This window comes from Bombina bombina, chromosome 9, assembly GCF_027579735.1.
Source record: "Bombina bombina isolate aBomBom1 chromosome 9, aBomBom1.pri, whole genome shotgun sequence".
NCBI classification, from domain to species: Eukaryota; Metazoa; Chordata; class Amphibia; order Anura; family Bombinatoridae; genus Bombina; species Bombina bombina.
The window spans coordinates 163,865,032-163,891,093 of record NC_069507.1 but is presented as its reverse complement, the minus strand read 5'-3'; the positions used below and the strand labels follow the sequence as shown (position 1 = coordinate 163,891,093).

Below are 26,062 nucleotides of genomic sequence, written 5' to 3'. Positions count from 1 at the left end.
CCCGGAACATAAACATTGATCCTAAATTTTGTCGGCTGCCATATTTATTAAGGGAATAGTTCCCCAAATTGAAAGGTTTCTTGTTGAAAAGTGTACGAAGTCTTTGGCTGCTAAAGTGAAGTCGCATCGTCCCTACAAGCGTATCAGTTACATTTTGGAAATGTATAAATTGTATTTTAAAGTGTATTTTAATTATTTTCCAAATCAAACATGGGACACGGTGTCTTTAGAACAACGGCGTGTAGTTTGACGTCACACAAACGCGCTGAGAAAAAGTGACACAAGTTATATTTCCGGGTTGCTCTTTGCATGGTGTGAGTGACCCTGGATTGGTGTTGGTGGCAGATATGACCTCCCGGGGCACACCGAGCCGCTTCCTACAGAGTGTGCTTCAGAACGGTGTCGGCAGATATGTCTGTCAGCTGAAGCGGGTGTCACTGGTGTTTAGTAAGGACGCGCAGCCCTCCCGGGGAGCTAGGTGGGCTACAGCATGTCGTTCTGTGTATATGTGTTATCTGCAGCCTGTTTATCATGTTATACATGTAGTCTTTCCTAGGCACAGTGTCTGCTAAACATAATCTCATGGCTTCTAATTGTTAACGTCTGGCTCCTAATTTATTGTATTATTCTACATATTTACAAATAAACTTAATTTGGAAAACAAAGGGGCTTATTAATGAAGCTGTGTTTGCTGCTTAGAGCCATTGTGCAGGCTTGGACATGCAAATTAAGAGAAACACCATAAGAATGCATGCGGCTGTCTAACCTCTCTGCATCCAGATTAAAATCACATAGATTGGTCATACCGTGGTGATTGACAACCCCTGCTCTTGTGAGATTGGATGTGCAAGAATAGAGGGTAGGATTACACAAGAGAGCTCTTGTGCAATCATGAATTTCATGCTCTGGGAACTTGGCAGTTTTCTCTCTCACACGCTCACTCTCACACACTCTCTCACTCTCACACACTCTCACTCTCACACACTCTCTCACTCTCACACACTCTCTCTCTCTCACACACTCTCTCTCTCTCACACACTCTCTCACACTCTCTCTCTCTCTCTCTCTCTCCATTATTCAACTGGACTGTCCAGTATTTTATTAGGCTGTCCAGTAAAATCTATACAAAAATACTGGACACTTAAATTTAGTATTTTTAAAGCCCTCTGTCGGCTAAATGTAAAGAGCCTTCTAGGCTAAATATGGCTAAAAAAGGAGTAACACTGTGCATTTTCTATGATATGTGTTACAGGCAGCCATGGTTTTGTTAAAACATTGCTTGGTATGTGCTCCTGGTAGTGACGGGGGTCAAATCACTACTAGATATCTGTGTTACTGGCAACCAAGGGGATGAAATGACTGCTCAATTGTGAAAAATATATGTGGTGGTAGCAAGTTTGACCCCAGCTACCACCCGTGTCCAGTCACCTATAGGCTGTCCGGTATTTTATGATGAACACCCTGGCAACCCTAATCTATATCTATATATATATATATATATATATATATATATATATATATATATATATATATATATATATATATATATATATACCTTTTAATCTACACTGTTACACTATGGGCAAGATTGATCAATTTGCAAGCGGACAAGATTAAAATGTTGTTAACCTGACCGCATTTTATTGCAAATTGTGGGGCAAATGTCTTCCCCATATTTATCAGTGCACTAGGTAACACTTGCAATACTGCTACGGATGGGCGAATGTGTTTATATTCTAATTCAAATGTTAGAACGAAGGTTATTGTAGAAATTCGATTTACATAATCATGTTAAAGGGACAGTCTAGTATAAATTAAACTTTCATTATTCAGATAGGACTTTTAATTTTAATCAACTTTCCAATTTACTTTTATCATCAAATTTGCTTTTTTCCTCTTGGTATTCTTAGATTAAAGGATTACTGTCTTTAGCTTTTCTTAGGCAAAACTCACCCAACATTAAACATTGCAATTATAAATTAAATAAAATCTACCTTTTCATTTTCAAAAACGAAGCTCCCTTTAGCCGAAAAATAAACTTTTATTTCATGCCACTGACGTCACGTTAACCAGCCCTCAAATGTGGGCCGTCTAAGCAATAACATTCTGGCCAATCGTATCCCCAGTATTAACATGTAATTAAAATATAATTTAGTCATTAAACGCATGCGCAATCGTTTTCTATTAGTATCGCATGCGCATATTGCGGCATAGAAGCCGACAGCAGAGAAAATAACGCATGCGCACACTGCGCAGCATACTCATCTGAAGCTGGATCAACAGAGAGTGTCTTCTTAGCCCTAAGACGGTGACGTTGCCGATGACGTTGCGTGTAGTCGCGCATGCGCATTGTGTCCGTTAGTCGCCATGTTCCAACTGGAGTTGTCCTCCAGGATTGGAATACAGTTAGTGAGTATAAATACGTGGGTTTGGAAAAAGGTGAAAATTATTAAACTGATATATTGCAAACGACAAAGATTTGAAATAGGATGTAATTTAAAAAAGTAATTATTTATTGGTATACTATTGTTAGAACACAAGTGAATATTTGACTACAGTGTCCCTTTAAACTAAACCCAGGTAGGCTAATAGGCTAATTTCTAAGCCTTTGAGGGCTGCCTCTTATCACATGCTTTTTAAATCTCTTTTCAACAAAAAGAGACAGAAAGTACATGTGGGCCATATAGATAACACTGTGTTCAGGCACAGGGGGTTATTTAAGATTTAGCACAAAACAATGCTAAATTTAAGACAATAGATAATAAACAGTCACAGTCATGTGATCAGGGGACTGGAAGAAGGTTCCTAGATACAAGGTAATCACAGAGGTAAAAAGTGTATTAATATAACTGTGTTGGTTATGCAAAACTGGGGAATGGGTAATAAAGGGGTTATCTATCTTTTAAAACTATAACAATTCTATGGAAGACTGTCCCTTTAAGAACGAAAATTCTTAAAAAAAAATCTATAATCGAATGCCACTTTCGAATTTGAATGTTTATAATTACATTGATTGTCCACATTCGAAATTTTGAATGCAGCATTCGCTTTAAAGGGACACTGTGACCAAAAATAAACTTAACATAAATAAATTAAAAGATTTGAAAAAATACTTTTCAAATCACTCTAATTTTCAAATAATTACCGTTTCGCCACAATTATATTAAATTTTTTAAATATTTTCCAAACCCACTCAGTGGGTACTGTTGCTGGGTGTGCAATCCGGACGGAGAACCGAGGTTGGAATATGGCGGCACCTAGCCGCAATGCGCATGCGCAGACTTGCGGAAACGTCATTAAAGACGTCTATGCCTGGATAAAACAGGCTTCAGAAGCAGATGCGTGAGCTCAAGGGCGTAATGCGCATGCGCAAGCCGACAATTGCATATTAATGATATGCAACTAGACGGGCGCTGATTGGAGGAAGCAATGAACGATTGCACAGCCCATATCAGTGGGTTGTCGTTCATTACGTCATGACGAAAAATATAAAAACATTTTTTAATATGATAAAAAGATCGTTTCCCATTGAATGTAAGTGCATTTTGTTAGTCTCATATTAAAAAATGTTTTTATATAATCGTTGTACATACAAAAAATCTTTTCACAGTAATCCTTTAATGTTCATGTGGTAGGGAATTTAGTAAATAGATACAAATATATACATTTGAATGTTTCTATTTCGAATATTGCATCATTCGAATATTAACCTTTTAAAGCCGTTATGCCGTTCTATTCCGTCATAATTAGGCTGGGTTTTAAAGCCGTTATGACGGAATAGAATGTCATAGCTAACGGCTGTCCTGAAGCCTTCTGTGCTGTCAGGACTTGATCGCGGTCTTGGGGGCGTTCCTAGGGTTGTAGGGACGCCCCCCAGATGCGATCCAATAATTGAAATCTCGCGATCGTGTGCACGATCGCGTGGTTTCAATTTGTCTGCATCGGAACAGTTGTTCTGATGTAGGCACTTTAACCCTGACATGAAAGGGTTAAAGGGACACTGAACCCAAATATTTTCTTTCATGATTCAGATAGAGCATGCAATTTTAAGCAACTTTCTAATTTACTTCTATTATCAATTTTTCTTCTTTCTCTTGCTATCTTTATTTGAAAAAGAAGGCATCTCGGCTAAGGAGCCAGCAAATTTTTGGTTCAGAACATGGACAGCACTTTTTTATGGGTGCTGTCCAATCAGCAAGGACAACCCAGGTTGTTCACCAAAAATGGGCCGGCATCTAAACTTACATTCTTGCTTTTCAAACAAACATACCAAGAGAATGAAGACAATTTGATAATGGGAGTAAATTAGAAAGTTGCTTAAAATTGCATGCTCTATCTGAATCATGGAAGAAAAATTTTGGGTTCAGTGTCCCTTTAAATTTTAAGAAAGCATTAGAAATACTATATCAAATATATAAATTATAATTTTTCAAATGTGAATATTGCATCCTTCGAATTGAATTAGAAAATTTTGAATAAAATTTTACTTTGAAAGAAATCATTAGAAATACTATTACATTAAATGAATGTTGTACAAACATTTGAAATTCGAAAAACAAACAAATGTATTCAAATTAGTTTAATTTTTCAAATGTTGCAAAACATTAGTCCATCCCTAAATACTGACCCCCATACCCTAACGCAGCTTTAACCCCTTAACAACCAAGGACGTGTCGGGCACGTCCTACAAAAAAATAATTAGTGACCAAGGATGTGCCTGACATGTCCTCTGGGGTTTGAAGCTCTGGAAGCGTTTGTGATCACCTCCAGCCGTTTCCAGGGTTTTGCAGTTATGCCTCGATATTGAGGCATCACTGTAATACCTTTTTTAAGCCTCCGATGCAGAGAGAGCCACCCTGTGGCCCTCTCTGCCTCGGCCAGCGATTTAGCCAATCGTTGGTGGGTCGGAGCCATTGCATGGAGACGGGTGGGCAGCCCATCGCTGGTGCTTGTTCCGGATCCTGTAACTGAGTGTCCGTGGAGCGTGCAAGGAGGCGGGGCTCGGGAGCGAGCGTGCATGTGTAAAATTCTAAACGAAAGGAGAGGGATAGGGAAAGGGAGGGGGAATAATGGTTTGGAAAGGGATCAGATGGGAGGCTGATCTCTACACTAAAGCTAAAGATTAACCCTACAAGTTACCTAATTAACCCCTTAACTGATGGGCATAATACAAGTGTGGTGCGCAGTGGCATTTAGCGGCCTTCTAATTGCCAAAAAGCAATTCCAAAGCCATAAATGTCTGCTATTTCTGAACGAAGGGGATCCCAGAGAAGCATTTACAACCATTTGTGCCATAATTGCTCAAGCTGTTTGTAAATAATTTCAGTGAGAAACCTAAAGTGAAAAAGTGAACGATTTTTTTTATTTGATCGCATTTGGCGGTGAAATGGTGGCATGAAATATACCAAAATGGGCCTAGATCAATACTTTGGGTTGTCTACTAAATAAACTATATATACATGTGAAGGGTTATTCAGGGATGCCTGACAGATATCAGTGTTACAATGTAACTGTCGCTAATTTTGGGGAAAAAATGGTTTGGAAATAGCAAAGTGCTACTTGTACTTATTGCCCTATAACTTGCAAAAAAAGTAAAAAACATGTAAACATTGGGTATTTCTAAACTCAGGACAAATTTTAGAAACTATTTAGCATGGGTGTTTTTTGGTGGCTGTAGATGTGTAACAGATTTTGGGGGTCAAAGTTAGAAAAAGTGTGGGGGGTTTTCTTTCCATTCTTTCATCATATTTTATAAAAAAAAATTATAGTAAATTATAAGATATGATGAAAATAATGGTATCTTTAGAAAGTCCATTTAATGGCGAGAAAAACTGTATATAATATGTGTGGGTACAGTAAATGAGTAAGAGTAAAATTACAGCTAAACACAAACACTGTAGAAATGTAAAAATAGCCCTGGTCCCAAAGGGTCAGAGAATTGAAAAGTGCTCTGGTCACTAAGGGGTTAAAGGGATAGGAAACCCCAAAATATTCTTTCATGATTTGGATAGAATATATTATTTTAAACAACTTTCCAATTTACTTCCATTATGAAATTTGCTGTGTTCTCTTGTTATTCTTTGCTGAAGGAATAGCATTTCACTACTGGCAGCAAGCTGAACACATCTAGCTAGCCAATCACAAGAGACAAATGTGTGCAGGAACCAATTAGCAGAAGCTCCCACTAGTGTAGGATATGTGCATATTCTTTTTCAACAATGGATACCAAGAAAACAAAGCACATTTGAACATAGAATTGAATTTAATTGTCTTAAAATTACATGCTCTATCACAATCATGCAAGTTTAATTTTGACTTTCCTATCCCTTTAGTCAACATAGCAGCTGTATTGCACGAGCAGTCCTCAGCTGAATACAGTTGTGTTGTGTATGCTTCAACTGATTCACTCAGTGGTCATACTGAACTCTAGATCAGAAGTGCATTGTTGCTCCAGAGCAAAAGAGGACACCCTTGTCATGTGCCTCTAGATAACTGAAAACCGGGCCAGACTCTCCTGTTAATAATCAGCGTTGACTTAGGGTTAAATAAACTTCAAGAAATTTCCTGAGAAGCCAAGTCATAGTACAATCTTAGTGAAACACATGAACAACTAAGACAAACGGTATCAGACTTATTTTTAAAAAGGAATTTCACTAGGATCATTACAGGCTTTCACAGAACAAAATATACCCAACTGAAGCAAAACATTGTAGCTAAATATTTATGATGGCTAACTATTGTGTTCGAATGCAGTTTATAATGGTCTTTTATTTATTTATTTATTTATTTATATAAATATATATATTATCCACCCTGTCTGATATTCTTTTCCTGTGTTTATTATATATATATATTTTTTATTTTCAGAGAATTTATTGAAGAAAAGGTAGTTGATTTTGCCAAGAAGAACCCAAGCGTTGTGTTATATGTCAGTCCCAAGCCATGCAGAGTCCCTAAAGTGGTGGCAGAATACTGTAAGTATTTAATGCATTTTCACTTTACAGCACTGCGCCACATTAGACTGTTAAATTCAAACAGAGCTTTGCTCTTGGTAAAAAAAAAAAAAAAAAGTTTAATTTAAAATTTAAAGGGACAGTGTTCTGTAATATGTCCTCCCCTTTAAATTGTTTAATGTGTTCCCAATTATCAATTTTTATAGCTCCTTTAGTTTTTATGTTATCATTTGATATACAGGTGAAACTCGAAAAATTAGAATATCGTGCAAAAGTTCATTTATTTCACTAATGCAACTTAAAAGGTGAAACTAATATATGAGAGAGACTCATTACATGCAAAGCAAGATAGTTCAAGCCGTGATTTGTCATAATTGTGATGATTTATGGCTTACAGCTCATGAAAACCCCAAATCCACAATCTCAGAAAATTAGAATATTACATGCAATCAATAAAACAAGAATTGTACATACCTTTAGAACAATATCGGACCTCTGAAAAGTATAAGCATGCATACTGTATGTACTCCGTACTTGGTTTGGGCCCCTTTGGCAGCAATTACTGCCTCAATGCGGCGTGGCATGGAAGGTATCAGCCTGTGGCACTGCTGAGGTGTTATGGAAGACCAGGATGCTTCAATAGCGGCCTTCAGCTTTTCTGCATTGTTCAGTCTCATGTCTCATCTTTTTCTTGGCAATGCCCCATAGATTCTCTATGGGGTTCAGGTCAGGCAAGTTTGCTGGCCAATCCAGCACAGTAATCCCACGGTCATTGAACCAGGTTTTGGTGATTTTAGCAGTGTGGGCAGGTGCCAAGTCCTGCTGGAAAATGAAGTCAGCATCCCCATAGAGCTCGTCTGTGGAAGGAAGCATGAAGTGCTCCAAAATCTCCTGGTAGACGGCTGCGTTGACCCTGGACTTAATGAAGCACAGTGGACCAACACCAGCAGATGACATGGCTCCCCAAATCAACACAGACTGTGGAAACTTCACACTGGACTTCAAGCATCTTGCAGTGTGTGCCTCTCCATTCTTCCTCCATACTCTGGGTCCTTGGTTTCCAAATGAGATGCAAAATTTGCTCTCATCAGAAAAGAGGACTTTGGACCACTGAGCAACAGACCAGGTCTGTTCTTCTTTAGCCCAGGTAAGACGCTTCTGATGTTGTTTGTTGTTCAGGAGTGGCTTGACAAGAGGAATACGACATTTGAAGCCCATGTCCAGGATCCGCCTGTGTGTGGTGGCTCTTGTGAAAGTCCCCAACACTTTTGAATGGCCTTTTCCTGACAATCCTCTCCAGGCTGCGGTCATCCCTGCTGCTTGTGCACCTTTTTCTTCCACACTTTTCCCTTCCACATAACTTTCTATTAATGGGCTTTAATACAGCACTTTGGGAACATCCAACTTCTTTTGCAATTACCTTTTGAGGCTTTCCCTCCCTATGGAGGGTGTCAATGATGGTTTTCTGCACAACTGTCAGTTCAGCAGTCTTTCCCATGATTGTGATTCCTACTGAACCAGACTGAGAGACCATTTAAAGGCTCAGGAACCCTTTGCAGGTGTTATGGCTTAATTAGCTGATTTAGAGTGGGACACTTTGAGCCTAGAATATTGCACCTTTTCACAATATTCTAATTTTCTGAGATTGTGGATTTGGGATTTTCATGAGCTGTAAGCCATAATCATCACAATTATGACAAATCACGGCTTGAACTATCTTGCTTTGCATGTAATGAGTCTATCTCATATATTAGTTTCACCTTTTAAGTTGCATTAGTGAAATAAATGAACTTTTGCACAATATTCTAATTTTTCGAGTTTCACCTGTAGCTGGTTTTGCCTTTGAAACCGCTATCTACCCAGAGGCAGAACTTTTCTTCACTCTGCGATGAGATCTTTTTTTGAGAATTTTTCTGCAGGTCATTTTCAAATAAAATTCAATTTTAAATTAGGCAGTTACACTAGAGCACCAGCTCAAGTGCAATGTGTTTATTAACTGGAGAGTAAAGCTAAGTTTTTAAAATCTCTCAAATACATTTTTTTAACTTTTCTTTTAATCTAACATCAGAAGGTAGAAATGTAGTAATAAAAAAGGTACATTCAGAAGTCACAGCTTTGTAGGTCAGGAAAGGCTAAGGGGAAGGGTTGAAAGATTCCCTGAGAGCCAGTCAACAATAAATGTACTGCTGCTTTGCAGCGCTGCTCGATATTTGACCGTTCTCTTCAAACAGCACTTTGCTCTGGATGCACTGTTAAGGAAAACTAACAGTGCAGAAAGAGAAAAGTTCTGTTTGAATTTAACAGTCTAATGTGGAGCAGTGCTGTAAAGTGAAAATACTAAGAGTTCCTACATGTCTCCTATTCTTTCTGCAGACATGCTGCATTTTCTGCGATTACATCTCAGATCACTGCATGTTCTGCCTTGGGGGCTATCTATACTTAAATTTCAATACTGCAGTATTGGCTATATAAAAACTATGTAAACGACAGAAGGAATAAAAAAGCTCACAGTAAGGGATGATGGGGGAGCCCAGCCGATTTGAAAGGGTGTTCCTGTAGCTGTTTTGAGTTTAGTGAACTTTTATCAGCTGCTTGCTTGAGTACATGGTCTCTTTAATGATAGATTTAGGGCAGTCTGGTAAGGGGGCTTGCAGTTACTACAGTATATTGTAAAATGATAGATAAATAAACCATATGTATGTCAGCATCATTTTCACTTTTAAATCTTTTTTTTGTCTTCCTTCTCTAGTTTTGAATAACTAAACCAATGTTGTAAACAATCTTGTTTTAGATCATAAGTTTCAGCCCAACAAGAGTATCTTAAACAGACAGTTATTAAAAAGAGGATATTTTAAAGTGCATTAGGGTGTTTAAAGGGATACTGAACCCAATTTATTTATTTCATGATTCAGATAGAGCATGCAATTTTAAGCAACTTTCTAATTTACCCCTGTTATCAAATTTTCTTTATTCTCTTGGTATCCTTATTTGAAAAAGCAGGAATGTAAGCTTACAAGCCGGCCCATTTTTGGTTCAGCACCTGGGTACAGCTTGCTGATTGGTGGCTAAATGTACCCACCAATCAGCAAGTGCTATCCAGGCTGCTGAACCAAAAATGGGCCGGTTCATTAGCTTACATTCCTGCTTTTCAAATGATAGCAAGAGAATGAAGAAAAATTGACAATAGGAGTAAATTAGAAAATTGCTTAAAATCCATGCTCTATCTGAATCGCGAAAGAGCAAATTTGTGTTCAGTATCCCTTTAAGTTCTGATGACTAAAACTACTTTTCTCTGTTAATGCTTGTTGAGGTTTTTCCTTTTGCAAAAATAGCTATACCAGAGTTCTTCTCAGCTGATGAGCAACTGAGAATCTGGTAATACCTTGCAAATTAATATTAAAAGTTCAGGCATTTATGTCCCTTAGGACATAGAGAGATATCATTTCTATGATTTAAATTTATATACAATTCTGCAGAATCAGTGCTTTAATCTTAATTTTAGTAACATATTGGACATTAATAATAATAATAACAAAAAATATATACAGTGGATATAAAAAGTCTACACACCCGTGTTAAAATGTCAGGTTTCTGTGATGTAAATAAATGAGACAAAGATAAATCTTTTTAGAACCTTTTCCACTTTTAATGTGACCTATAAACTGTACAACTCAATTGAAAAAAACAAACTAAAATATTTTAGGAGCAGGTAAGTAAACAAAAAAAAATAAAATAATGTGGTTGCATAAGTGTGCACACTTATAACTGAAGATGTAGCTGTGTTCAGAATTAAGCAATCACATTCAAAATCATGCTAAATAGGAGTCGGTACACATCTGTCATCGTTTAAAGTGCCTCTGATTAACCCCAAATAAAGTTCAGCTGTTCTAGTAGGTCTTTCCTGACATTTTCTTAGTTGAATCCTACAGCAAAAGCCATGGTCCGCAGAGATCTCCCAAAGCATCAGAGGGATGTCATTGTTAAAAGGTATCAGTCAGGAGAACGGTACAAAAGAATTTCCAAGGCATTAGATATACCATGGAACACAGTGAAGACAGTCATCAAGTGGAGAAAATATGGCGCAACAGTGACATTACCAAGAACTGGACGTCCCTCCAAAATTGATGAGAAGAAAACTGGTCTGGGAGGCTGCCAAGAGGTCTACAGCAATATTAAAAGAGCTGCAGGAATATCTGGCAAGTACTGGCTGTGTGGTACATGTGACAACAATCTCCCGTATTCTTCATATGTCTGGGCTATGGGGTAGAGTGGCAAGACGGAAGCCTTTTCTTACCAAGAAAAACATCCAAGCCTGGCTAAATTTTGCAAAAACACACCTGAAGTCTCCCAAAAGCATGTGTGAAAAGGTGTTATGATCTGATGAAAACAAGGTTGAACTTTTTGGCCATATTTCCAAAAGATATGTTTGCCGCAAAAACAACACTGCACATCTCCAAAAGAACACCATACCCACAGTGAAGCATGGTGGTGGCAGCATCATGCTTTGGGGCTGTTTTTCGTCAGCTGGAACTGGGGCCTTAGTCAAGGTAGAGGGAATTATGAACAGTTCCAAATACCAGTCAATATTGGCACAAAACCTTCAGGCTTCTGCTAGAAAGCTGAACATGAAGAGGAACTTCATCTTTCATTATGACAATGACCCAAAGCATACATCTAAATCAACAAAGGAATGGCTTCACCAGAAGAAGATTAAAGTTTTGGAATGACCAAAATCTGTGGGGTGATCTGAAAAGGGCTGTGCACAGGAGATGCCCTGCGCAATCTGACAGATTTGGAGTGTTTTTGCAAAGAAGAGTGGACAAATCTTGCCAAGTCAAGATGTGCCATGCTGAAAAACTCATACCCAAAAAGACTGAGTGCTGTAATAAAATCAAAAGATGCTTCAACAAAGTCTTATGCAACCATATTTTATTTTTATATTTTTTCTTCCCTCTACCTAAAAGTTTTCAGTTTGTTTTTCAATTGAGTTGTACAGTTTATAGGTCACATTAAAGGTGGAAAACATTCTTAAATGATTTATCTTTGTCTCATTTTTTTACATCCCAGAAACCTGACATTTATCCACTGTATATCTTACTATCCTATAATCTATCTTTACATATACACCAATATTAATATATAATGCTTGTCAGGATTCCAACTTTAAACCAAGTTCTGGAAAGTTAAAGGGACAGTAAGTCAAAATTAAACTTAAATGTATTGGAGATAGTTTGACAATTTAAACAACTTAAAAATATTTGTATTATTAATTTTGCTTTGTTCTCTTGGTATCCTTTGATTAAAGAGTAATCCTAGGTGAGCTCAGGAGCGTACACGTGTCTAGCCTTCTGGTAGCAGTGTTTGCAACAATGTTTATAGCAATGTTATACAGCTTTGCGAACACTGCTGCCATAGAATGCTAGACACGTGCACGCTCCTAAGCTATCAACCTACCTAGCTTTACTCTTCAAGAAATGAACAAAGCACATTTGATTATACAAGTGCATTGTAAAGTTGTTTAAAACTGAATGCTCTATTTAAATTGTGACATTTTAATTTGGACTTTACTGTCCCTTTTTAACATTTTGCTGTCTTAATTCAGATAGAGCATGTCATTTTAAACAAATATCTTTCCAATTTACTTGCATTATTAAATTGTGCAATTTCAGAGGCACCAGGTCCTACTAAACCTGTGCAAGAGCTCAGTGTATGCATATGAGTTTGAAATTCGCTGATGGTTGTCCCATGATACAGGGAAATTTAAGGAATTTAAAATGTATCAGAAAAACCCCCACCACCACTTGTCATTTTAAATTTAGAGAAAGAGCTATTGCATTGTATGTTTACTATGCATTTGTTTATTATGCAGTACTACTGTATTTCCTGGTTCTTTAATTACCAGGACCAATGCTGTCTCTCCCCTCAGTGCTCAGAACAACCGCAATTATGATTGTGGTAAAGTACTGGTTTGTAATAACTTAGAACTAGGCTTCCCACTTGAACTTGGCGACAAGGCCTAAAATGCAGTGTGATTGTAGTCGCCCCTTCCTGTTTAGTAAAGAACTCCAGAATTCAAGCACACAGATCTCAGTTTTAAATGAGATGCATATTTTTATATGCAATAAATGTTTAGGTGTGTGGAAAGAGCAAAACTTCTTTAGGAAATGTATAGCCTTATCTAGGGCTGCAACTAACGATTATTTTCATAATCGATTAATCGGCCGATTATTTTTTCAATGAATCGACTAATCAGATAAAAAAAAAAATTAAAAAAATTCCTATATTTAAAATAAAATCCACATACTGAGTGTTTATAAATATAAATTTCTGACTAAAACTTTACTTTAAAACAACTGTTCGGCCATTTTTTTTAAGCAGCAGAACACATTTTTATAATTAAACAAAACCACAAACTGTTTGAAAAGAGGTAGAGCTAGAAAGAGGTAAACTACCACTTTTTATAACATTCTGTTGTTCACTCTTTCTGAAACTTTGCATTGAAATCCAAAAATGTCAACATTATGCACATGCTCCTGACTGAGGCTGGCTCTCTTTTTTGCAAGCTATTTTGCCTGCAGCAGAGGAGAGGCGCTCAGATGGTGTTGAGGTGCCTGAGATGCATAAATAGGGTTTTGCCAATTTCACCAAGGTGGGATATTTATCTTTGTTAGTTCTCCACCAATGCAAGGGACCTCTCAACAAAGTAAGCCTGGACTTCATTTTAACATAAAAATATCATGAGTATCTATATGCACTGGTAAATAACCAGCTATAAGGTGGGGGGGGGGGGATATCTAGTCCACTCTTAAAATAACAGATATATACTTACAGAGGTTGAATTTGGTACATATTCCAATTAATTAAAAATAAAAAGGCAAAAGGGCTAAAGACTATATCAGTAACAGGACACAGCCTTGCACATTTATCTATAGAGTGCATATATCAACATATATCGTATATCAGCAATAGCAAGGGATCTGCTAAAAATTGTGCAAACAGGTAATAGTGACATGAATTCATATAACAAATTGCTAGGTGTAAATAACAAGTTTGGCATTATATCATGCAAAGCACTGTCCCAAATCACCTGATTTTATATAAGCAATCCAAATTATGTCTCCTATTTTATTTTTGGGTTTCACATAAGACAGGAGTAGTTGTAAACTTAAAAATAAACTTAAAAGGCCATAATACTCATATGCTAAATCACTTGAAACTGATGCAGAATAACTGTAAAAAGCTGACAGGAAAATATCACCTGAGCATCTCTATGTAAAAAAGGAAGATATTTTACCTCACAATCTCCTCAGCTCAGCAGAGTAAGTTCTGTGTAAAAAGTTATACTCAGCTGCTCCCAGCTGCAGGTAAAAAAAAAAAAAAAAAAATGAAGAAATGAACAGCAGCCAATCAGCATCAGCAGTGCTGAGGTCATGAACTCTTACTGTGATCTCATGAGATTTCATAGTAAGCTTCCTTTACCTGATTGGTGAAATAATATGAGAGTGCACGATGCTCATCCCTTCAGATGTCCCAGGACAGACACACTAAAATGCTGCTTAGAAATCCTTTACAATGGGAGGTGGCTACTGAGGAACTTTTGAGGTAAAATATCTTTCTTTTTTACATAGAGATGTTCAGGTGATATTTTCTAGTCAGCTTTTTACAGCTGTGCTGCATCACTTTCAAGTGTTTAAACATTTGGGTATTATGGCCCTTTAAAGTGAAAAGTAAAATGCCTGTAGACGTCCTTTAGGCTAAGGGCATAACCATAAAACACAATACCATGTGCTGGAGCTCAGTGGAGTAAAGCAGCTGGTGCTGTGCACAGACCAACTAATTGCAAACCAACTAATCGATTATGAGATTCGTTGATAACTATTTTCATTATCGATTATAACGATTAGTTGTTGCAGCTCTAGCCTTATCCCTAAATGCATAATTGCCAACTCAGAGGCAGAATTATTTTCCACTTTCTGCGATGAGATTTGTTTAGTAAAAGAATGTCTGCAGGTAATTTTTAAATAAAATTCAATTATAAAGTAGGCAGTTACACTAAAGCACCAGTTCAATTGCAATGTGTTGGTTAACTGGAGAATAAAGCAATTTTTAAAGTTTTATAATAAAAAGATGTAGTAATAAAAAAAAAAAAAAAAAAAAAAAAAAAAAGGTGCATTGCTCATACAAATGTCTTGCATTCAGAAAAAACTGCTTTGCAGACTGGGAAATGCTAGGGGCGGGTTTGAAAAAAATCAGAGAGCCAGTCAACAATCAATGGACTGTTCACTTAAAACAGTACTTTGCTCTGGATGCACTGTGTTAAGGAAAATTTACACAGTGCAGCCAGATTACAGCTCTGTTTTAAGGGAACAGTCTAATGAGTAGCAGCGATGCAAAGATAAAGCGCCAACAGTTCCTGCATGTGTCCTGTTCTTTCTGCAGACATGCTGCATTTTCTGCGATGACATCTCAGATCACTGCGTGTTCTGCCTTGGGGGTTGCACACAGTCCCGAATCTCCCGGGACAATCCCAGGATTTTGTAGTTTGCCCCGGGAATGGTCCAGAGACTTGGGCTGTGTGGCCCACCCTGCTGTATCTGTCTGCACCAGTTTGCTTACAGTCTGAATTATTTAAGCTGTTAAAGGACCAGTCAACACTGTAGATTTGCATAATCAACAAATGCATAATAAGAAGACAATGCAATAGCACTTAGTCTGAACTTCAAATGAGTAGTAGATTTTTGTTAAATAAATTGCAAATTTATGACTATTTCACTCCCCCTGTATCATGTGACAGCCATTAGCCAATCACAAATGCATATACGTATATGCTGTGAATTCTTGCACATGCTCAGTAGGAGTTGGTGACTCAAAAAGTGTAAATATAGAAAGACTGTGCACATTTTGTTAATGGAAGTAAATTGGAAAGTTGTTTAAAATTGCTGCTCTTTCTGAATCATGAAAGTTTAATTTTTACTTGAGTGCCCCTTTAAGTGGTGATGATCTGGGGAGTGCATTTTGTATAACTACATGTGCTGTGCTCAGAGGTATACCTACCTCAGGGGGGTGGCTTTAATTATTCCAGATTGGAGGGTAGATAGCATTGCCTTGATGCACACACCCATTGGGTGGTATCTCTCCATCCATAATGCTAGTATTCAGTAACCAGTAATCTGTTTACTCATTTACGCTACTACAGCTAGCTTGTGTGCTGGCTTTGTTTGAATAGTAATACGGTATTCTAGGATTTTCTTTGTATGGTCAGTGTTGATTTGTCAATATAATCTCTCTCCCAGGAAGTAAACTAACCTCAAGATAAACAAATCCCACCACTTCTCCTTCTATACCAGTGGTGGCCAAAATGTCGACCACCTTGCAGTATGGATGTCAGCTGCACTATTGATCACAGCTGCACTTGCCAGCCGTAATTGTTCCTTGTTAGCCGCGCTATTATAAGAATTGTGACGCGGTCTAATAAAATCCAAAGTATTGCCGTTTATTAAACAGTACATTCAGTATTTCTTAAAATTTTATTTACCATCAACTCCATTTATTATTAAAAAAAAAAACAGAAGTTAATTTAAAAATTGCGTGTGTTATCTGAATAATGAAAGTTTAATTTTTACTTTTCTATCCCCTTTAGCAATCAGTATGGCTAAATATACTGTTCATCTGTATGTGCTTGTTTTGGGGTGGATTGGAGTGGGCGGAGCAATGCAAACCATCTATGGGCGTGGCTCTGCTGCGAAGTGTCCCTGGAACTTCTTTTTCAAATTAATGCAGCTAGGCTAAACGATAAACCATTCTCTCCCCAAAACAGTTTTCAAATCCAAAATTGTTTTACAAATTATGAAATGTAGCTTAAAGCTGCTCAAAATATTTTTATTTTTTTCCTTTGATTTTACAAGATCTATTCATTTTACTTTATCGGCTACATGTTACACTTATAAAGTTATTCCAAGAGAGCATTATTTATTCAGTGTAGACATAGTGCTGTGTAATATTGTTTGATGGCTTGCCGTTGTGGTGAATACTCCACTAGGTGGCGCTGCATGCTTAGTGTTTCATATATGTTAACAGAAAAAGCCTTCAGCGCTAAGTCTTTATGGTTTCAGAAATAAAGATAGGGTTTTAGAAGTAGCATGGATAAAGTAATGTGGCAGCTTGGCAGTTTATAGCTGCAGTGCATCAAAGAGAAAAGAGCTAGCTAAAATATTTTTGTGTGGGACAGTAACAGAAAACTGGGTGCATTTAAAGAATTAATACAGAGAGGTAGAATTTTTTTGAGCTATAGTATGTGGAGGTAATTGTAGTGTGTGTGTGGGGGGGGAATCTGCGCAACTAGATTCCCAAAAGAGATGAGACACATTTAAAATAAGTAAATAAAGGCAAGCGTTAGCCATGTAGATACAGGTTGAGGTGTGCGTTTTATGCATTTAAACCCCTTCTAAGTGAGATTATAACCTAATGAAAATAAGCTACATGGCCATTACAAGGAGTAGAGATGCAGGTATAGAGTAAGGCATGACAAATAACGGGCACCACTGTGCCATGGTAATTTAGAAATAAGCCCCAAGCACACACAAAAATCCCCTTGATAGTGTTGGCAAGGGAATTGTGTGGGTGTCACATCCAGTACCACATGAAGTGGCACAGCTGCTTGACATTTCTACCTGAGTGTAAAGTACAAATGGTGTCCATCAGCTGTCTCCACCTTTTTACCTCCCACCTTCAATTTCCTGCATATATCACTGACATCAGGGCGTAGTGTGCTACAAATAAATGAGGGAACAATTATCCAGGTAACGGACAACCAAGGGCTTGAATCAATGCTGCATTTATATTTGCAATTGGGGTTCTGGAGTTCAAGGAGTTAATTCATTTTTATGGTTGCTTCTGGCAACCAAGGGTCTAAACAATTGTAGCATGGATAATTCTCAAAGGATTTAATCACTGTTTTGTACATGTTGCTGTCAACAAAGAGTTAAATTCTAGAGGTTTGGTATTTACCAACAAGAAGTGTAATCGCCTCTATAAAACTATACACACACTGGTTTAAAAACGCTCTCCCTCATGCAAGTGCAATGCTATTTGACACAGCTGTAAATCATCCCCTTCCGATAACATTAGCAAACTCTTTCCCACTTGAGTAGGGGGTTCTATTTATGATTATTCAAATCAGCTGCCTCAATCAGCATTGCACTTGCATGAGTGAGCAAAAAAGGGGGGTGACTTTTCACTCCTAGCCACAAACACATACAGCAGTGAATTTACCTCCCCCAGGTTTCCAGCAGTGGTTTAAACCCCACATGTGGCACAGACACACATGTACAATCAAGAGGATTCAGTTAATACTATAAAGTACACTCACAACTGTGTTTTGAACCCCATGATTGTCGGAACATGTACAGCAGGAAAGTAACACCTGGGTTCAGCATCCTGGTTGTGATAGAGTTGCGTGTAAGAACTGAAGGGGAGGCCAAGCGGAGGGAGGGTTGGGCTTATCCAGGCTGAAAAACACTAATGCTTATAAGGAATATCCTCAAGCCCATGAGAAATGACTTTGCTTACTTGTAAAGTAATGTGGATTAGAATTCAGTTTTATGAAAATGTTTCTGTTTGATATTTTTTGACTCCCACAGCTTTAGTAGATATTCATCATTTCTCTTGGGAACTAATATTTAAAGGGTCATTATAGTGCAAAAATGACATGCTCAAATTTGTCGTGCGACTGCTGCTGCTGATTTGCTCGCTGGCAGCATCTGCTCAGGACAAGAAGCACTTTGCTGCTCCCAAGCAGTACATCGACTGTGTGCTTAACCCTTTTGTGGCCTTTAGAAACATAGTTGCATGGTCACTAGTACTATTTACATGCTCCAACAAATTAAGTATTTTTTGCAGTATAATGGCCCTTTAATGAATACGATTATACAATTTTAATACATTATTAAAGGAGCAGCATTGAGATGTTTATATTAAAGAAAATACTGAAACCGTAAAATGACATCAGATTTTTTCAGAATACATTATACGCAGTCCACAGAAACAAAAATAACTGTATGCTGAGCATTCCTTAAAAGTACATTTTTATAGCGTACTCAATACTCTGCTTGGAAAGTTGGGTAACCAATACAAGCCACCGTACTGAACCATGAAATTATAACACAATTAAATGGACAGTAAAGTCATAATAAAATGTTCATGCTTCAGATAGAGCAGGCAGTTTTACAGAATTTTACTATTTACTTATATTATCTAATTTGCTTTGTTCTACTTGTATTATTTGTTGAAAAGCACACCCAGCTAGCTGCTGGTTTCTAGCTGCACGTCTTTGTCTCACCAGATATGTTCAGCTAGCTCCCAGTAGTGCATTGCTGCTCCTTTAACAAATGATACCAAGAGAATGAAGTAAATTATTCTTTCTTTATACCAAGAGAATGAAGTAAATTATTCTTTCTTTAAGTATACATTTCTTACCTGCCTCATCTAAATGTGCGCCAGGCTGCAAAGTTCCATATAAACATGTTAAGCCCTGCCAAAGATACGTTATTTTCAGTTTGTTAAAGGGCCACTGTAAGTAAATATTTTCTATGCCTGTTACTAACTAACTACAACAAATACGCTTTTTATCAATAGCATTTCATTAACATATCTCTACCGTATATCAGAAATCTTGTCTGCAAATTTAATTGTTTTCCAAACCCACTCCGTGGGTTTCCTTTGCTCTGTACCAATCCGTTTACAATACCTAGGTTTCAAAATGGCGCTTTAAACACAAAGTTATTGGTTTAAGTATTTTGAACATGCAGTGCTGAAAATAGTGGGCAGGATAATGTGACATCATCGGCGAATAAAAGATATAACTTTTAGAACGTTATGAAACTTCGTTTTGGAGAAAATATAGGTCAGTAGGTTTTAATTAATGTTTATTAACTTTAATAGGTTAGTTGTTTAGCTTAAAAATTATAACAGAAAGTAATCCTTTAAGATTCTGCAATTAAAGGGACAGTAAAGTTAAAATTAAACTTAAATGGATTGGATACATCACAAAGTTTTAAACAACATAGCAATTTACTTTTAGCAATTTATCCTTTCTAAAAGCGTAATCCTAGGTGCAAGTTCAGGAGTGTGCACGTGTCTTTCGCCATGTGTCGGAAGTGTTTGAAACGTTGTTTATAGCAATGTTATACATAGTTAAAAACACTGCTGCCATAGACACGTGCACACTACCTAAAGTTACTCTTCAACAAGAGAAAGCAAACTTGATAACAGAAGTACTTGGGAAAATTGTGTATAATTGCATGATCTATCTGAACCACAAAAGATTAATTTTGACTTTACTGTCCCTTTAATTTGTCCTTTGGATAGTTTAAAGGGACACAAAACCCAATTTCCAGAATGGCTAGGCAGCTAAACCATTACATTGACTAGTGAGTCAGTCCTGACTTGCTGATGTGTAAAGTTTTTCTTGGATGTCTTTAGTTCAACTAATGCAGTGGATTATACAGCTCTGGACCTGTCAGCTGGCCCCATCTACTTTAGTTTCTTCTTTTCTTTGATTTTAAAGTCTCCAGCAAGATAAAATCTCCCCTTTTAACAATGTATTTATGTTCTACACTCGCTAATTTGGCCAATATTTTAGTTGTTTAAAGGAACACTAAACCCAAATTGTTTTTCTTTTATGATTCAGATAGAACAGGCAATTTTAAGCAACTTTCTAATTTACTCCTATTATCATTTTTTTTCTTCGTTCTCTTGCTATCTTTATTTGAAAAAGAAGGTAGTTAATCTAAGGAGCCAGCCAATTTTAGGTTCAGAACCCTGGACAGCATTTATCTACCAATCAGCAAGGACAACCCAGGTTGTGAACCAAAAATGGGCCGGCATCTAAACTTACATTCTTGCTTTTCAGATAAAGATAGCAAGAGAATGAACAATTGATAATAGGAGTCAATTAGTACGTTGCTTAATATTGTTGCTCTATCTGAATCATGAAAGATTAAAATTTGGGTTCAGTGTCCCTTTAAGGGCTATAAATAGACCTATGAACTATGGTCAAGGTCTGTTCATTTATGTTCTTTAATCAGAGTGATACTGTAAGCACGTTGTGAAATACACACTGAATATTGTATCCACTTCTGCTTGTTTAGGTGACTGATATTTTCCCTTTTAAAGGGGCTGTAAAGTCCAATTTAAACAAATGCATTGAATAGATCATGAAGTTTTAAACAACTTTCCAGTTTACGTCTATCATCAATTTTGCTTAGTTCTCTTGGTATCCTTTCTCAAAGAGTAATGCTATGAGCTCAGGAGTGTGCACGTGTCTTTAGCCATCTGGCAGCCGTTTGCAACATTGTTTATAGCAATGTTATATAAAGTTCCAGACACTACTGCCATAGAAACGTGCACACTCCTAAAATCCTATCACCCTACCTAGATGTACTCTTCAACAAAGGATACCAAGAGAACAAAGCAAACTTGATAATAGGACAGTTTAGTTTTTTTAGATTGCAAGCTCTACCTAAATCATGAAAGTTTCATTTTGACTTTACTGTCCCTTTAAGCTTTTCCAAGACTGCCATGGGGATTTTCTTCTTTCTGTGCCTATTAGAGCTTCTCTTTCAGTCTGGCACCAGAATACAAAGTAAAGGGTATTAGGTGGTGCTTTATTTCCAAAGAATCGGACAGAGCAACATTAATTGGCAACAAAACTGTTTGACATTTTATCCTGCTGCTGCTGAAAACACGAGCGCCCTAGGCTGTTTATTACTGTAACGTTTCACGACATTGCACCAGGGAAAGGTTTGAGGCAAACTACGTTGTTCTAGACTTTATTTGTACACCTCAATGTCACAAGGCTTTAAATCCTGGAAGCTGTTTGGAATTGATAACATCTGCATTGTCATTATATAGTGAGAGGTGCTAAGTGGTACCTGTTAGCTCTGTATATGTAGAAAAAAGTAAGGATTTCAGCTAAAATGTTGTTACTAGGCTCAGGTTACTTGTGATGTTGCTGTCATCTCACAGGAAATGATCTACTGTCAGCAGCCTGTCTTTATAATATCAAATACAAAGCTTCAATGAAGTAAAACGCAATATTTTAAGAATCACAATTTAAGCCATATAGTGCTATAATTAGGTGTTATTTTAAGCTACGCTCTGAAAAAAAAGTAACAGCTTCTGAATTTATGGAATCTTCCTTTTAATAGAAAGGTATTAAAGGGACAGTCTAGGCCAAAATAAACTTTCATGATTCAGATAGAGCATGTAATTTTAAACAATTTTCCAATTTACTTTTATCACCAATTTTGCTTTGTTCTCTTGGTATTCTTAGTTGAAAGCTTAACCTAGGAGGTTCATATGCTAATTTCTTAGACCTTGAAGCCCACCTCTTTCAGATTGCATTTTAACAGTTTTTCACCACTAGAGGGTGTTAGTTCACGTATTTCATATAGATAACACTGTGCTTGTGCACGAGAAGTTATCTGGGAGCAGACACTGATTGGCAAAACTGCAAGTCTGTCAAAAGAACTGAAAAAAGGGGCAGTTTGCAGTGGCTTAGATACAAGATAATCACAGAGGTTAAAAGTATATTATTATAACTGTGTTGGTTATGCAAAACTGGGAAATGGGTAATAAAGGGATTATCTATCTTTTTAAAACAATAAAAATTCTGGTGTAGACTGTCCCTTTAAGGTCTCAAGAAACGATAGCGTGCCTTTTTAGAATATAAGATTTTTTAATTTAAAGTTATATATAATATTAAAAAAAATCAAAATTCAGGGATGACTTGCACTTACATCAAATTAATATTGCTTATTAACAGTATTCACATGTAGTGACAGTTTAAGACTTGGGTATCGACCATTAAAAACCCCAGAAAATGACGCATAGAATACTAACATTTTAAGGAATCTGAGCCAAACAATATGAACCTAAACGCTGACCTGTGTAATAGTGAGCATAGCCACAAGTGTATAACCACTCTCATAAAGTCCTAGACAGTAAATGTGACAAAGAGAGGCTCAAATAACCAGCACCAAATTATTATGACAGCCACATTGCATGCTGTGCTGACACAGAGTGTGTAGTAGGGATAGACGAATGTTTTGCAACACTCGAAAAATGAAACAAATTTTTAAAACGTTCGTTCATTTCGAATGTTTGTACAACATTCTAACATTCGTTTAATGTATTAGTATTTCTAATGCTTTCTTTAAATGTTATATTCGAATAATGCAATATTTGAACTAGAAACATTCAAATTTATATATTTGTATCTATTATATATCAATTTACTAAATTCCCTACCACATGAACTATTGAACTTCTGAATAGTATTTGTAAAATCGAATGTTACATTTGAAATATCCAATTATGAACACCCGAAAACCAGAAATGGGGGCCTATCTATCAAGCTCCGAATTGAGCTTGAGGCCCCGTGTTTCTGGCGAGCCTGCAGGCTCGCCAGAAACAGCTGTTATGAAGCAGCGATCTAAAGACCGCTGCTCCATAGGGCGAACAGACATCGCCACAAATCAACCCAATCGGGTTGATTGACACCCCCTGCTGGCGGCCGATTGGACGCAAGTCTGCAGGGGGCGGCGTTGCACCAGCAGCTCAAGAGCTGCTGGTGCAATGCTGAATACGGAGAGTGCATTCAGTGATGTCTGTCGGACCTGATTCGCACTTTCAGATCAGGTCTGACAGACATATGATAAATAGACCTCATGACATGCAATTACTGAATTTTAATGGATTTTCATTCTTATCAGCATTCGACTGTCCAAAATGAATGTCCACAGGACTATTCGTTCTACTATACAAATTATACTTTTAGCACATTCGCCCATCCCTAATGTGTAGGTATGGTGGACTGTACTTCTGCTGTCAAAAGTATGTATTTTAAATCAGAATGCTTGATAAATTGTTACACACTAGATACAAACAAATCTATATGTGAATTAAAAACATAGTGATAAATAATACACACATAGTACAACTAATCCTGTATGATAACAAAAACGGTAAGGAACATGTACAGCTACCATTGACAGAATTAATGGATGACATATTTAATCCCAGTATATTAGAAATCAAGTCCCACTGAAGGACTAGCTTCATGACTAGCATTTCGGCATGTCTCTTTTATAATAAAATAACCACATTTATCACTGTGAAGCTTTAGAAACACAGATAAAATACCACTTGACTAAACATATACAGAGCTGATAACATAATACCAGTAGTTAGAAGTCAGGTAGATGAGACTACTGATGAAGGTGGTGGAAAGAATGTAAATACACAAGAGAGGAAACCCTGTACCCTCAAATGTATCATAATATAGACCAGTAAAAGGAGTGGGGTGTAGTCCCAATATGACCTATAGGCAGTCAATATAGAGTATGAAATAATATTACATTAAAAAATATGACCTCATAGAGGCAACCCGAGCCATAGTTGACCTCGACATAAGAATAAATAAATGTGTAATGAGCACCATACACTCATAACCTACATCCCATTTATAAAAATCACTGTGCCACCTTTCAATGGGGAATGTGTCCATTAAAGGGGACACTAAACACAATGCATTTCATGCACCATTATGGAGCCCAGGTTACACTGCAGGTATTTAAAGGAGAGTTGCTGCACATGTGCAAACAGGTCAGCACTGGAATGTAGTGATAGATTTTAACATGGCGGCACCCATGACTAGAGGGAGGCGGGGAATAACTTAATACTATGCTTATAAAAAAGGGACATTAAACACTAAATACATTTTCTATGTGGTTTTATGAGGGTGTGATGAAGTGGATTTAGCAATAAGTTTTATTTGACACTTTTACATTCTAAGAAATAACATTATGAATTGTTAGCGTCATTTGCCAGGCTACATTTACTTATTACCTGAATTTATTTATTATGAGTGTAGAAATATATATATATATATATATACCGATTCTGTGATATAACATCTGTCTTTTTGTTTTGTTTGTTAGTGAATGGAGCAGTGAGAGAAGAAGCGATAAATAGGAAAACAGCAGATGAAATTGTTCAGCTTATACAGAAAATGGCTGATCAGTCTGGTTTGGACATTATCCGGATCCGTAAACCTTACCATACCGACAACCCAAGCATCCAGGGACAGTGGCACCCGTTCACCAACAAGCAATCTGCACTTAACATAAAAACGTTTGAGAATGTAAAGCAAAAGACGGGAACTGGTGTATAGGAGGTGCAGAGCGTCAGCAAAATGTTATTGACTCTTAATTGGAATACTTTTTCGTTATGTTGGTTTTCATTAAAACCTGAAAAAACTGTCTGTATTTATTTACTATTATACAAAAGTGAAGGGAATAGAATTTGACTTTTGGAATAACAGAAGTCTAATGATAAATTATAAAACAGAAAGTAAATATTTAGTGAATACTATTTTATGAACATTTTAGTTATTTACTAGTTGCTCAGAGCACAGATGGTTTGCTGTATCTGAATGTGTTTATCTAAACTGGGGTGCGGTTTTTGTTTAACAAGATGATAAAAATAGTCAGACTATGGAAAATGGTTCTTATGAAGGACGATTCCCCATGGTATCTATGGTAACCACTTATTAATCTTCAGTGTGATTGGACAGAACCTCAGCACTTTCACAATAAACCAGGCCTCCCTAACAGACCAGATTTTCAGGGTTTACTTTTGGTGAGAGCAGGTTAATAGCCGTGCTTACTAATTAGCTGATTATTTCACCTGTGCTCCAGTTTAGCTATCCTGAAAATCTGGCCTGTCAGGGAGGACTTGGACAAGTTTGAAAACCCCTGGTCTACATTCATGGAGGCTCCTTGGGGGCCTCACTATTAAAGGGACATTAAACACTGTGTAATTGCAAGACAGATATACTAACAGCCTATCACATTAAAGCAGAGAATAATGTTGATCAGATGGAATCTGACTTCAGAATTCTTCAAGATATAAATTCCTTTTGGTTGATCATCTAATGTAAAGAAGAAGAAAAAATCCATAAAAAAAGAATCTGTGAACAACATTTTAAAAATAAATAACAACATTTTTGTTTAACTGATAAATTAATTTATTTTGTGGTGGTTTGAGTC

The 26,062-nt window shown here is 37.0% G+C and overlaps 1 protein-coding gene across 1 annotated transcript; it reads left to right on the top strand.

Moving 5' to 3' along the window:
* The first annotated feature begins 275 nt into the window (after window positions 1-275).
* MRPL43 (mitochondrial ribosomal protein L43) lies at window positions 276-26,035 on the top strand. The gene is made up of 3 exons (XM_053692471.1): window positions 276-478; window positions 6,868-6,974; window positions 24,953-26,035. Exons 1-3 carry the CDS (start codon window positions 348-350, stop codon window positions 25,183-25,185), a joined length of 471 nt encoding a protein of 156 aa, XP_053548446.1. The 5' UTR covers window positions 276-347; the 3' UTR covers window positions 25,186-26,035.
* Window positions 26,036-26,062: the final 27 nt, after the last annotated feature.

Excerpts from the sequence above, each read along its gene's own strand:
- MRPL43 (XM_053692471.1), top strand. The coding sequence starts at position 348 with ATGACCTCCCGGGGCACACCGAGCCGCTTCCTACAGAGTGTGCTTCAG. Across the intron at positions 479-6,867 it reads CAGCCCTCCCGGGGAGCTAG|AGAATTTATTGAAGAAAAGG; the intron begins GTGGGCTACAGC and ends TTTTATTTTCAG. Across the intron at positions 6,975-24,952 it reads TAAAGTGGTGGCAGAATACT|TGAATGGAGCAGTGAGAGAA; the intron begins GTAAGTATTTAA and ends TTTGTTTGTTAG.